Consider the following 14965-nt stretch of genomic DNA (forward strand, 5'->3'; position numbering starts at 1 on the left):
ATATTGATCTCCAGAACTAATCAATATATGAGCTACAATTCAACAATTCAAAGATTTAACTTTAACAAGACTGTCGATAACTTTCACCTTGGAACAAAAGCTTCCTTTCCCTTCCCCAAAACACAGTGACTGCTCTTCGGGTGCTGTCAAGGCCAGCACAAGTGTGTCAGTGCAGTGAATGTCCACAGAGATACAACAAGATGAACTGGTCAGTTTTCCAAATAGAGATAATTTCAACATCAGAAATGGTTTGAATTGTTAGGCCACTTTAGAATTAAGAAGAGCTTACATTTGTGAGGATTCAGAATAGCAGTATTCCAAACACAATAGTAAGCTTTCAACAAATATCAGTTCCTTTGTCTCTCTTCTTCTGCCCTTTAATTATACAGTTGTATCAGCTTAAATCCCATACAATATGTTAATTTTAAAGCTTTGCAATCAGAAAACACTTATTTCATACACACACACACACACACACACACACACACACACACACACAGATATATAGGCCAGCTTTGACTGGAGAATATTCATTTTGTGCTGTGGCATATTAGCTTATAGCATCAGTTTTGGCTCTGAACACACTATATATGATAGATATTTTACTGCACATGCACTACTGCTTGGCTGTCAACAGAGCCAACTCTCCATTCCCTTCCCTTCTTGCAACCCTAAAACATATCATGGAAGTTATGACTGAAATTAATAGAAATATTAAAGCAGCAACTTCTGTGTAATGGGCTCTGTCAAGCTCTTCAGTAGGTGAAAATGAGTCAGTATTTTGGTCCTTCAGTATACTGTGCCCTAGAGTCATTACATAAATGATTGGGCTGCTACAATTTTATTAACCCATAGTTCTCATTGTGAGTTCTACTAATCCTTGGAGTAAGTAGGTTAGTGTGGTATCCCTAAAGTTGATGAGAACTCTGATATAGAAACTGCATGTTGTACTTGATAATACAGTTTGGGTATTTTTTTATTAGTGTGCAAAGATAAGCCTGATTAAATGCCCTGCAACATGGCCTTACCTATAAGTGTTTGTGAAAGTATTGAATTAACTACAGGACATATTCTTCAGTGCATGCCTTATTCATCCTTCAAAACCAACTTTGGTTGGTGCAAAATTTTCCATAATATCCCGTTGTTGAAATTATAGTGCAGTAAATAGAATGCCATTGAAAAAAAGCCTTTCAGGACCAGAACTCATGTTTAAAATAAGATAAATCTTTAAGATATGTGAATCAATTCAGTGGTGAGTTTGGTTAAGTTATTTACACCATTAGAAGAGGTGGTAGTTTTACCAGTAATTATAATTTATTCATGTATAGGCACATAATACTCTCAATTCAACAATGATCTATAGACGGCTCTCAATTTATTTACATTTATGTTTATTAAATTTTTGCATTATTAAGGTTGCCCTGAGAAAATCCACTAAACAGTTGTGGCACCTATTAAATATTTATATGTGAAGTAAATGGAGAACACACAGTGACATAGAGTCATCTACTGAAAACACATGAATTTGATGCTGGATAAGTGTATGTGTAGGGCACTTGGAGAATCTGCCTTTATTCAGCCATATCCTGTTTGGAAATAAGCAATATTTGTGAGTAAGTTCTGAAGCATATTGATTATTAAGGACCAATGTAGCTTCTATATTTTTATTCTATAATGCCCATTATGTGTTAAATATACGAACTATTCTAAATATTAGGTTAACATTCATTTTCTTTTAATTTTTTAAAGACACATAAATGCACTTTTTTTTTCTGTTAGAATGCATTTTAGGCTTTGCTGAGTGTTTACCTGAGAAAATAAAATTATAAATATTTCCTGATAATAAGTAAGAAAAGTAAAAGTTAGCTAGCTTACCATATTTATTAATGACTTGGATATCCAGAGACACTGTATGATAAAGTCACCCCTTGGACAGCTCTCCATGGTATCTCCTTAGTGCACCTTTAATCACTGGAAAACAGGACTGTGGGAAACAGGACTATGAATGGATAATGTAAATGCTGTTGCTGGACAGAACAAGAGTTACTGCATTTTTTGATTCATGAAACTGGATTTGTGCACGTCCCCCGTCAGCACCATATGCTTTAGATGAAAAGGCTTGGTAGGCTAGTCAGTTCCAGGAGTAAGCCAAGCTCTTTCAGATCACATGGCTTTCACATGGGCAAACCCAGCTGCCTGGAATGCCTTTCTCTGTTCATTTCACACAGATAGCTCCTTCCTTTCCACTAGATTTTGCTTTAAATGTCAACTCCTGAGCAAGACTGCATGTCTATCCTGGCAAAAAAATGAGGCCTTCCCTTATTCTCTTCCTTAACTCCTTGCTTGGTTCCCTCTTGGCCTTTATTGCAGCCAGCAATTACCTGTTCTCTTGTGTATTTGGTTTTGTCTTTCCCCATTTGAAAATCATCTCTATGATGACAGAGCATGAATGCTTGTAGCTCATCCACCAATTTTTCTCCAATTTCTCCCTAGGCTCTTTTTAATATTCAATAAACATTATTGAATGCATACATGCATAAATAAATTAAATATTTAATGTACAAAAATGTAGGTTAAAGCAGTGTAAATGGTATCTAAAAGACTTGAATTTTAATCTCACTTTAGCATTAACTAGTTTAATGCTAAATTTTTTTCGTGTGATGAGAACTTAAGATCTCCTCTCTTATCAACTTTTAACTATGCAGTATGGTAATATTAACTATAGTCATCATGCTATATATGACATCCCCAGGACTTACGTATTTTATAACTGGAAGCTTGTACGTTTTGACAACGTTCACACATTTTGGCCACCCCCTTATCACAAGATACTCTTATAGGCCTAGGGTAACAACACTGTAGGGAACACAGATCATTTTAAAGTGTTATATATTTTATATAGGAAAGCTCTTGATTTAAAAAAAAATTCCTGAAAAAATGTGATTTTTTCCCTACAGTCAAAAAACAAAATTATCAATGAGTCATGGTTCTCACAGCTTATTTCATGAACTTTTAACATTTCTATCACATGTGTTAGTGACATAGCCCCTTCCCATTGGTCACGTGGTAGCATAGGCTTAGCTTCTGGGTGGGGTGAAGGTGACTGATGCCAAATGAGGTCATATTTGTTACTTCTGGGTCACTGAGCTTCTCTGTCTCTGCCTTAGTTTCCACAACTATAAAACAAAGAAAGTAATACTTATGCCTGTGTTTTTTCAGACTGCTTCAGTAAGGACAAATTGAGATAATGGATGTCAAGTCATGTTAAATTTTTTAAAAAATATATAAGTAAGAGATAATCTCCAACCTTATCTTGAAAAATAAATAAGAAAAATTTGAATACAGTAAGAGAACTTGGGAAAGTTTCAGCATGCTTTATTTGTAGGAAAATTAGCCTCCATTTTTTCCACAAACAAAAATGGTGGAGGAGAGGTGAATTGGAAAATGATTGTTTATGAAAAGAGACGGTAGAAAGATTGTTTTGTAGTATCTGAAGCACGGAAGCTGCATTTTCATGCCCCAATTGTAAAAGAAGGATGGGCAGTGCTGGTGATACCGGAGGGTTTAACTCTCCTTTAAAACAGAAGAGGAATAGATACAAAGTAGCCGAGCAGCAACACCTGGTGAAAGAGACTGTCACATCCTAAATAAGGGAGAGATTTGAGAAAATGGCGGAAGAGTAAGACGTGGAAATCACCTTCCTCCCCACAAATACATCAGAAATACATCTATAAGTGGAACTGCTCCTATAGCACACCTACTGAACGCTGGCAGAAGACCTCAGACCTCCCAAAAGGCAAGAAACTCCCTCACGTACCTGGGTAGGGCAAAAGAAAAAAGAAAAAACAGAGACAAAAGAAGAGGGACGGGACCGGCACCAGTGGGAGGGAGCCGTGAAGGAGGAAAGGTTTCCACACACGAGGAAGCCCCTTCGCGGTTGGAGACTGCGGTGGCTGAGGGGGAAAGCTTCAGAGCCACGGAGGAGAGCACAGCAACCGGGGTGCGGAGGGCAAAGCGGAGAGATTACCGCACAGAGGATTGGTGCCGACCAGCACTCACCAGCCCGGGAGGCTGTTTTGCTCACCCACTGGGGTGGGCGGGGGCTGGGAGCTGAGGCTCGGGCTTCAGTCGGATGCCGGGAGAGGATTGGGGTTGGTGGCGTGAACACAGCCTGAAGGGGTTAGTGCGCCACGGCTAGCCGGGAGGGAGTCAGGGAAAAAGTCTGGACCTGCCGAAGAGACAAGAGACTTTTTCTTGCCTCTTTGTTTCCTGGTGCGCGAGGAGAGGGGATTAAGAGTGCTGCTTAAAGGAGCTCCAGAGACGGGCGCGAGCCGTGGCTAAAAGTGCGGACCCCAGAGACGGGCATGAGACGGTGCTGCTGCAGGCACCAAGAAGCCTGTGTGCAAGCACAGGTCACTATCCACACACCCCCTCCCGGGAAACTGTGCAGCCCGCCACTGCCAGGGTCCCGTGATCCAGGGACAATTCTCCGGGAGAACACACGCGGGCGAACTTCAGGCTGGTGCAACGTCACGCCGGCCTCTGCCACTGCAGGCTCGCCAAGCATCCGTACTCCTCCCTCCCCTCGGGCCTGAGTGAGCCAGAGCCCCTGAATCAGCTGCTCCTTTAACCCCGCCCTGTCTGAGAGAGGAACAGATGCCCTCAGGCGACCTACACACAGAGGCGGGGCCAAATCCAAAGCTGAACCCCCCCAGAGCTGTGTGAACAAAGAAAAGGGAAATTTCTCCCAGCAGTCTCAGAAGCATTGGATTAAAGCTCCACAAGCAACTTGATGTACCTGCACCTGTGGAATACCTGAATAGACAATGAATCATCACAAATTGAGGAGGTGGACTTTGGGAGCAACACAGATTGTTTTTTCCCCTTTTCCTCTTTTTGTGAGTGTGCATGTGTATGCTTCTGTATGTGATTTTGTCTTTATAGCTTTGCTTTCACCATTTGTCCTGGGGTTCTGCCCATCCATTTTCTTTTTTTTTTTTTTTTTACTTTTTAAATTTTTTTCCTTGATAATTATTTTTTATTTTAATAACTTTATTTTATTTTATCTTACTTTATTTTCTTTTATCCTCTTTCTTTCTTTCTTCCTATTTTTTCTCCCTTTTATTCTGAGCCATGTGGAGGACAGGCTCTTGGTGCTACAGCCAGGAGTCAGTGATATGCCTTTGAGGTGGGAGAGCCAACTTCAGGACACTGGTCCACAAGAGACCTCCCAGCTCCACATAATATCAAACGGTAAAAATCTCACAGAGATCTCCATCTCCACACCAAGACCCAGTTTCACTCAATGACCAGCAAGCTACAGTGCTGGACACCCTATGCCAAACAACTAGCAAGACGGAACACAGCCCCCTCCATTAGCAGAGAGGTTGTCTAAAATAATAATAAGGCCACAGACACCCCAAAACACAACACCAGACATGGGCCTGCCCACCAGAAACACAAGATCCAGCCTCATCCACCAGAACACAGGCACTAGTCCCCTCCACCAGGAAACCTACACAACCCACTGAACCAACCTTAGCCACTGGGGACAGACACCAAAAACAACAGGAACTACAAACCTGCAGCCTGCAAAAAGGAAACCCCCAAAACAGTAAGATAAGCAAAATGAAAAGACAGAAAATCACACAGCAGATGAAGGAGCAAGATAAAAACCCACCAGACCTACCAAATGAAGAGGAAATAGGCAGTCTACCTGAAAAAGAATTCAGAATAATGATAGTAAAGATGATCCAAAACCTTAGAAATAGAATAGACAAAATGCAAGAAACATTTAACAAGGACCTAGAAGAAGTAAAGAGGAAACAATCAATGACGAACAACACAATAAATGAAATTTATAATACTCTAGAAGGGATCAATAGCAGAATAACAGAGGCAGAAGAACGGATAAGTGACCTAGAAGATAAAATAGTGGAAATAACTACTGCACAGCGGACTAAAGAAAAAAGAATGAAAAGAACTGAGGATAGTTTCAGAGACCTCTGGGACAAAATTAAATGCAACAATATTCGAATCATAGAGGTCCCAGAAGAAGAAGAGAAAAAGAAAGGGACTGAGAAAATATTTGAAGAGAGTATAGTTGTAAATTTCCCAAATATGGGAAAGGAAATAGTCAATCAAGCCCAGGAAGCACAGAGATTGCCATACAGGATAAATCCAAGGAGAAACATGCCAAGACACATATTAATCAAACTATCAAAATTTAAGTACAAAGAAAACATATTAAAAGCAGCAAGGGAAAAACAACAAATAACACACAAGGGAATCCCCATAAGGTTAACAGCTGCTCTTTCAGCAGAAACTCTGCAAGCCAGAAGGGACTGGCAGGACATGTTTAAAGTCATGAAGGAGAAAAACCTGCAACCAAGATTACTCTACCCAGCAAGGATCTCATTCAGATCTGATGGAGAAATTAAACCTTTACAGATAAGCAAAAGCTGAGAGAGTTCAGCACCACCAAACCAGCTTTACAACAAATGCTAAAGGAAGTTGTCTAGGCAAGAAACACAAGAGAAGGAAGAGACCTACAATAACAAACCCAAAACAATTAAGAAAATGAGAATACGAACATACATATTGATAATTACCTTAAATGTAAATGGATTAAATGCCCCCACCAAAAGATACAGACTGGCTGAATGGATACAAAAACAAGACCCGTATATATGCTGTCTACTTAAGACCTAGGGACACATACAGACTGAAAGTGAGGGGATGGAAAAAGATATTCCATGCAAATAGAAATCAGAAGAAAGCTGGAGTAGCAATTCTCCTATCAGAAAATTAGACGTTAAAATAAAGACTACAACAAGAGACAAAGAAGGACACTACATAATGATCAAAGAATCGATCCAAGAAGAAGATATAACAATTGCAAATATTTATGCATCTAACATAGGAACACCTCAATAGATAAAGCAAATACTAACGGCCATAAAAGGGGAAATTGACAGAACACAATCATACTAGGGGACTTTAACACCCAACTTTCACCAATGAACAGATCAACCAAAATGAAAATAAATAAGGAAATAGAAAGTTTAAATGATACATTAAACAAGATGGACTTAATTGATATTTATAGGACATTCCATCCAAAAACAACAGAATACACATTTTTCTCAAGTGCTAATGGAACATTCTCCAGGTTACATCATATCTTGGGTCACAAATCTAGCCTTGGTAAATTTAAGAAATTGAAATTGTATCAGTACCTTTTCCGACCACAATGCTATGAGACTAGATATCAATTACAGAAAAAGATCTGTAAAAAATACAAAGACATGGAGGCTAAACAATACACTACTTAATAACGAAGTGATCACTGAAGAAATCAAAGAGGAAATCAAAAAATACCTAGACACAAATGACAATGGAGACAGGACAACCCAAAATCTATGAGATGCAGCAAAAGCAGTTCTAAGACGGAAGTTTATAGCAATACAATCCTACCTTAAGAAACAGGAAACATCTCAAATAAACAACCTAACCTTGCACCTAAAGAAATTAGAGGAAGAAAAACAAAAAAAACCTTAAGGTTAGCAGAAGGAAAGAAATCATAAAGATCAGATCAGAAATAAATGAAAAAGAAATGAAGGAAACGATAGCAAAGACCAATAAAACTAAAAGGTGGTTCCTTGAGAAGATAAACAAAATTGATAAACCATTAGCCAGACTCATCAAGAAAAAAAGGGAGAAGACTCAAAACAATAGGATTAGAAATGAAAAAGGAGAAGTAACAACTGACACTGCAGAAATACAGGATCATGAGAGATTACTAAAAGCAACTCTATGCTAATAAAATGGACAACCTGGAATAAATGGACAAATTCTTAGAAATGCACAACCTTCTTAGACTGAACCAGGAAGAAATAGAAAATATGAACAGACCAATCATAAGCAATGAAATTGAAACTGTGATTAAAAATCTTCCAACAAACAAAAGCCCAGGACCAGATGGCTTCACAGGCAAATTCTATCAAACATTTAGAGAAGAGCTAACACCTATCCTTCTCAAACTCTTCCAAAATATAGCACAGGGAGGAACACTCCCAAGCTCATTCAACGAGGCCACCATCACTCTGATACCAAAACCAGACAAAGATGTCACAAAGAAAGAAAACTACAAGCCAATATCACTGATGAACATAGATACAAAAATCCTCAACAAAATACTAGCAAAGAGAATCCAACAGCACATTAAAAGGATCATACACCATGATCAAGTGGGGTTTATGCCATGAACGCAAGGATTCTTCAATATACGCAAATCAATCAATGTGATACACCATATTAACAAATTGAAGGAGAAAAACCATATGACCATCTCAATAGATGCAGAGAAAGCTTTCAACAAAATTCAACACTGGCTTATGATAAAAACCCTGCAGAAAGTAGGCATAGAGGGAACGTTCCTCAACATAATAAAGGCCATATATGACAAAACCACAGACAACATCGTCCTCAATGGTGAAAACCTGAAGCCATTTCCACTAAGATCAGGAACAAGACAAGGTTGCCCACTCTCACTACTATTATTCAACATAGTTTTGGAAGTTTAACCACAGCAATCAGAGAAGAAAAAGGAATAAAAGGAATCCAAATCGGAAAAGAAGAAGTAAAGCTGTCACTGTTTGCAGATGACATGATACTATAGATAAAGAATCCTAAGGATGCTACCAGCAAACTACTAGAGCTAATCAATGAATTTGGTAAAGTAGCAGGATACAAAATTAATACACAAAAATCTCTGGCATATTTATACACTAATGATGAAAAATCTGAAAGTGAAATTAAGAAAACACTGTCATTTACACTGCAACAAAAAGAATAAAATATCTAGGAATAAACCTACCTAAGGAGACAAAAGACCTGTGTGCAGAAAATTATAAGACACTGATGAAAGAAATTAAAGATGACACAAAGAGATGGAGAGATATACGATATTCTTGGACTGGAAGAATCAACATTGTGAAAATGACTATAGTACTCAAAGCAATCTACAGATTCAATGCAATCCCTATCAAACTACCACTTGCATTTTTCACAGAACTAGAACAAAAAACTTCACAATTTGTATGGAAACACAAAAGACCCCTAATAGCCAAAGCAATCTTGAGAACGAAAAGTGGAGCTGGAGGAATCAGGCTCCCTGGCTTCAGAATATACTACAAAGCTACCATCATGAAGACAGTATGGTACTGGCAGAAAAACAAATATACAGATCAATGGAACAGGATAGAAAGCCCAGAGATAAACCCACACACATATGGTTACCTTATCTTTGATAAAGGAAGGAAGAATATACAGTGGAGAAAAGACAGCCTCTTCAATAAGTGGTGCTGGGAAAACAAGACAGGTACATGTAAAAGTATGAAATTAGAACACTCCCTAACACCATACACAAAAATAAACTCAAAATGGATTAAAGACCTAAGTGTAAGGTCAGAAACTATCAAACTCTTGGAGGAAAACATAGGCAGAACAATCTATGACATAAATCACAGCAAGATCCTTTTTGACCCACCTCCTTGAGAAATGGAAATAAAAACAAAAATAAACAAATGGGACCTAATGAAACTTCAAAGCTTTTGCACAGCAAAGGAAACCATAAACAAGACAAAAAGACAACCCTCAGAATGGGAGAAAATATTTGCAAATGAAGCAACTGACAAAGGATTAATCTCCAAAATTTACAAGCAGCTCATGCAGCTCAATAACAAAAAAAGAAACAACCCAATCCAGAAATGGGCAGAGGACCTAAATAGACATTTCTCCCAAGAAGATATACAGATTGCCAACAAACACATGAAAGAATGCTCAACATCATTAATCATTAGAGAAATGCAAATCAAAGCTACAATGAGGTATCATCTCCCACCAGTCAGAATGGCCATCATCAAAAAATCTAGAAGCAATAAATGCTGGAGATGGTGTGGAGCTAAGGGAGCATGCTTGCAGTGTTGGTGGGAATGTAAATTGATAGAGCCACTATGGAGAACAGTATGGAGGTTCCTTAAAAAACTAAAAATAGAACTACCATATTACCCAGAAATCCCACTACTAGGCATATACCCTGAGAAAACCATAATTCAAAAAGAGTCATGCACCAAAATGTTCATTGCAGCTGTATTTACATTAGCTGGGACATGGAAGCAACCTAAGTGTTCATCCACAGATGAATGGGTAAAGAAAATGTGGCACATATATACAATGGAATATTACTCAGCCATAAAATGAAATGAAATTGAGTTATTTGTAGTGAGGTGGATGGACCTAGAGACTGTCATACAGAGTGAAGTAAGTCAGAAAGAGAAAAACAAATACCATATGCTAACACATATATATGGAATCTAAGGAAAAAAAAAAAAAGAAGGTCATGAACAACCTAGGGGTAAGACGGGAATAAAGACAGACCTACTATACTAGAGCATGGACTTCACGATATGGGAAGGGGGAAGGATAAGCTGTGACAAAGTGAGAGGGTGGCATGGACATATATACAATACCAAACGTAAAATAGATAGCTAGTGCGAAGCAGCCGCATAGCACAGGGAGATCAGCTAGGTGGTTTTTGACCACCTAGAGGGGTGGGATAGGGAGGATGGGAGGGAGGGAGACGCAAGAGGGAAGAGATATGGGAACATATGTATATGTATAACTGATTCACTTTGTTATAAAGCAGAAACTAACACACCATTGTAAAGCAATTATACTCCAATAAAGATGTTAAAAAAAAACTAAATAAAGGAGAAAGGGGGAGATTGGAGCAACCGTAGTTACCTGTTTCCTAGTCTCTTCCTTCTTCCACATATTTTCCTAATTCCTTCACAAACTTACTGATTATGTTGCTTTTTAGTTTTAAAATTCAGCCACCTCCCAGAATCCCTTCCTTAGATAGGGATTGGGGGAGGAGGCATGGATGGAGGACAACCAGAACTATGTCAATACTCCAATGATTGCACAGGGGAGGCGTGTTGCTGTGCAAGAATATAGCTCGGGAGCCGCTTTATTTGTTTATCAATGAACATTCTACTGCGTCTCTGCGATGTAGGTCAGGCTCATTGGAAATACCAGCCGCCGATCACATGCAGTCTTCATATTTCCAGGCCGGGTGCACAGCTGATTCCTGCACACTGGAGTGCGTAAGAGCTGCAGGACGGAGAGGAGCACCTGTGCCTTAGCGACGCAGGTAAAGCCCCATCTACCTTCCCGAGGCTTTCCCGAGTGCTCTCCCATTCCCTCCGCGCGCACTCCTCATCACCATCTGCCGTCCCGTCATGGACCCCAGCTTCTCTGTTCAACCGGTGCTTTTCCCGCTCTCTCTCGGCACCTCAGCAGTAAGGAGGGCTCCACACAACTGGGCATGCCTAATAACCAGGGCGGGCTCTGGCTGCGAGAAGAAAGCGCTTGCACCTTCCGCGCTGCCCTCCCCTCTCCTGCCGCGTCCTGCCACTCAGGCGACCCGACTTGCGGCGAGGTCCAGTAAGGGCCCGCGGCCTCGCGGGACCCCGCCTCTCGCGACACCCTCTCCAATCAGCGTTGGGCGGAGGCGGGACGCGCCCTGTGCCCTCCTCTCCTGTTCAGGCTGCTGGTACGAGCCGGGCTGGGCGCGAGCGAGGGACTGAGGCAGGACGGGTCGGGAGGCGCGGGGCCGCGTAGCCCGACGGCGGGGGCGGGCGCGGCGCGGGACCGGAGAGGGCGCCAGACCCCGGGCCGCGGCGGCGGGAGGCGGGAAGCGGAGGCGGGAAGCGGGAGGCGGGAGGCGGGAGGCGGGCGAGCAGGGTGCCGGAGACCTACGTCCGAGCGCGCGGAGCCCTGCGCCTGGCCGGGGTCGGTCCGAAGTCCGCGCTATGAAAGAGGAGAAATACTTGCCTGAGCTGATGGCAGAAAAAGATAGCCTGGATCCATCTTTTGTGCACGCCTCGCGCCTGCTAGCCGAAGGTAGGACTTGCTCCCCAGGTGGAAACAGACAGCTGGCCCCTGTCACCGCGGCGGGGTTCGGGGAGCGGAGTTGGGGAGGACGCCCGTCTCCTTCGCGGAGACTGTCCCCTAAGGTGCTCGACCCAGAGCTGCGGACAGAGCAGGTCCTCGGGCGGCGGATGCTCCCTCCCTCCCTCCCTCCGCAGCTGAATCTGGGGAGCCCGGAGCTGCGAGCTCTGTGGCGGTGGAGACGTGCCCTGTTAGGATCGTTGATGGAGAGAAGTGAGGAGCTACGCGGTCCACGGGGATATTTTCACTCCGCAGAGGGAAGGGAAATCAATTTCGAGTGAATGGTGATCAATGTAGTGTTTTAACAGCTTCTTAGCTACAAATCAGTCTTCCTTCCTTCCTTCCTTCCTTTCTTTCTTTCTTTTCTCTTCTGCTTGGGAAGCGATTTTGATGTTCTTTAGTCTAATTACAGTCTTTCCTATGGAAAGTCAGAATTAACCTAGATTAAATTCTGCGTGTTCTTCAATGTTTGTGAACGTGGAAGAGGTTAAAGTGCTTATCAGTTTATTTGAAGTGTGATGATTGCGTGCTCTGGGAGATGCTGATCTCTGGGAACGCTCCACAACTGATCAACTGTTTTACCAAGTGTGCATTTTCTTTTGTGTACCTGTAATGTTAAAAGAGATTTCATTCCCAGAGGAACAGAAATGTCGTCTTTTGCGTTCTTTTGAAAGGTCGTTTAAACACACACACACACACACACACACACACACACACACGAACATGAACTTTTGTATGACAGAAGTATTAACCAAATTACTTCATTTATCTTGAAATAATGCCGTCTAACTGCTAAAGGTACTCAAGATATCTGTAGCAGTCTACACCTGTCTTTTTAAAAACAACTCCAGATTTTTTTTTCTTGATGAATGCCTCATTAATAATAAACTGCTTCATCATCAAATTGACTACAGTGCAGTTTTGTAGCTTAGGTTCTTATGAACTTACCTATGGTAAAACTAAAAGTTAAAACTTTCTCTTCCTCAGCCCTTAAGCATTAAAGGAAATGTTTTCTTTTTCAAGATTTAGTTGTACATAGAAGGAAAAATTCTAATCCTCCATGTATGAGTCAAATAGTCATTAGGTTTAGTTAAATGTTTTGTTGATGGATTATTATTTACAACAATAAAGTGTCAGGTGTTTTTTCTATTTTGTATACTAAGTAATTAAGAAAAGCTTTATAATCGAAATATTGAATGTGTGAAACAACTAAACTGTTTTTCAAGGAACAAGTTTGGTTTTATGGAGGATTTAGGACAGAAAATGCAATCATGCTTACTACTTTCTTGGTTACTGTATGAAAAAAAATAAATAGAACCTAAAGTTGAAAATGAAAGTCAATTAAAAAATTAAACTCTCCCTCTACTCTATTAAAAAATAAAGATAACTACATAAAAATAATAGAAATATTGTAAATTAATGGGTAAATGATTAAGATTGTTCAAAATGATTAAAAATGCAGTTAAAAGTCTTCTTAAATCATTTACTTCAATATATTTTCCAGAAGTGTCTTCATTTAGCTGATAATACTTTAAAATGGAAAAAAGTTACAAATTGATCATTTTCTCAGACCTGCTAATTGGACTTCTTTTGGGGACAGCAGACTTGATTAATTCATCAGTCATTAATGAGAGTTAGTGTACTGAAAACTGCCAAACTACAGCAATGCGTGTGAGGAGCCCTAAATAGAGAGTGCAAGTATTTCTGCCGCTGATAAAACAGTCAGAGAAGGCTGTGCACCTGGTTCCTTAACATTTTATTTTTCTCAGGAACTTCGTTTCTTGATACTTAGGAACATGTTCCTATGTACTTTGTAATTTAATTTTTTCCCAGTAGGGGGAAGCATGTTCTGCTTTTGTGAAGAATTAGGAGGAAAAAGCTCCTAAATAGAGAGAAAAACATCTAAGTAAGAAACAGAGAGAGGTGTCCAAATTTCAGAGGAAACATAATGAGGAAAAGAGGATGGAGGAGGTGATGATAATAATCTTGAGTATATAAAGAGATAGGCCAAAAGAGACACAAGACTTAAATTCTCTAATTGTACCTGAGGCTCTTTATGTGTGCTTATTGAAGAGTGTCCTTTTGAATCTCTAATAAACCTTAACATACATTTTACATTATAGATCTGTCATTATCTTTTCAAAGGCCATCTGCCTAGATTCTTAAGTCTTGTTTCGGATATCTATAGGAGAGTGTTGTTGAGATAATTTTATTTCTCATCCCTGGAAATGTACTGATTGAAGGCAGCGGCTATAAATAAACCTGACACAGATGTTCATTTGGAAAGAAGGTGCTCAGTGAAGTACATTTCAGCCAGCACTGTGCAGACCATCTCAAGACTGAGTGAGTAATAAAAATGATCCAGATGATTCAGTTCTTCGGAATGATTTTCTGGAAGCTAATACATACAAGGGCAGTGATGTAAACCAATGAGCTTTCACAGTGATTTATTTTGATTTTTTGATTGGTGGTAGATGCAAATCAGTGCTCAATTGTGACTACTTCACTTAGAATAGAAGGCCATAGGGTTAAAAGTGCTAGTTTGTTGGTTATTTTGTTATTTTTGTTGTAGTTTGTTATTTCACTTGTTCCTGCTGTGTACTTTCAGTAGGAATGATTCTGAGAAAGTTAAAGGAAGAGCCCAAACATTTTATGTATTGTGTTGTTACTTAGAAAAATCTTGAATAATATGGTTTGAATAGTATAATATGTTTGAGCAGTTAAAAGAATTTTCTTCTGTGATGATAATATTGTTTAATTACCTATTTGTATGGAAGGTGCTTTGGAGTATGATAAAACAGCAAATTCAGCATGATTCTTGAAGTTCCACTCAGCCTCTGAATTTGCTTGCCAGATGAAATTAGACGAGGTTATTTATATCTGTGATACTGCTGGGAAGTGCACTAAACTGTGAATCCAGATACCTGGATTTTAATTCCACTTTTGCCTA

The 14965-nt window shown here is 40.0% G+C and overlaps 1 protein-coding gene across 1 annotated transcript in view; it reads left to right on the forward strand.

Annotated features, from left to right (window-relative positions):
* Positions 1–11623: 11623 nt before the first annotated feature.
* The window catches only part of KHDRBS2 (KH RNA binding domain containing, signal transduction associated 2), a 689475-nt gene continuing 686133 nt past the window's right edge, over positions 11624–14965 (forward strand). Inside the window, exon 1 of the mRNA XM_019931400.3 lies at positions 11624–11967. Within this exon, the coding sequence (XP_019786959.1) occupies positions 11877–11967 (91 nt within the window). The 5' untranslated portion in view covers positions 11624–11876. The remainder of the gene's footprint in view (positions 11968–14965) is intronic.

Source organism: Tursiops truncatus, chromosome 10, assembly GCF_011762595.2.
Source record: "Tursiops truncatus isolate mTurTru1 chromosome 10, mTurTru1.mat.Y, whole genome shotgun sequence".
Lineage (NCBI taxonomy): Eukaryota > Metazoa > Chordata > Mammalia > Artiodactyla > Delphinidae > Tursiops > Tursiops truncatus.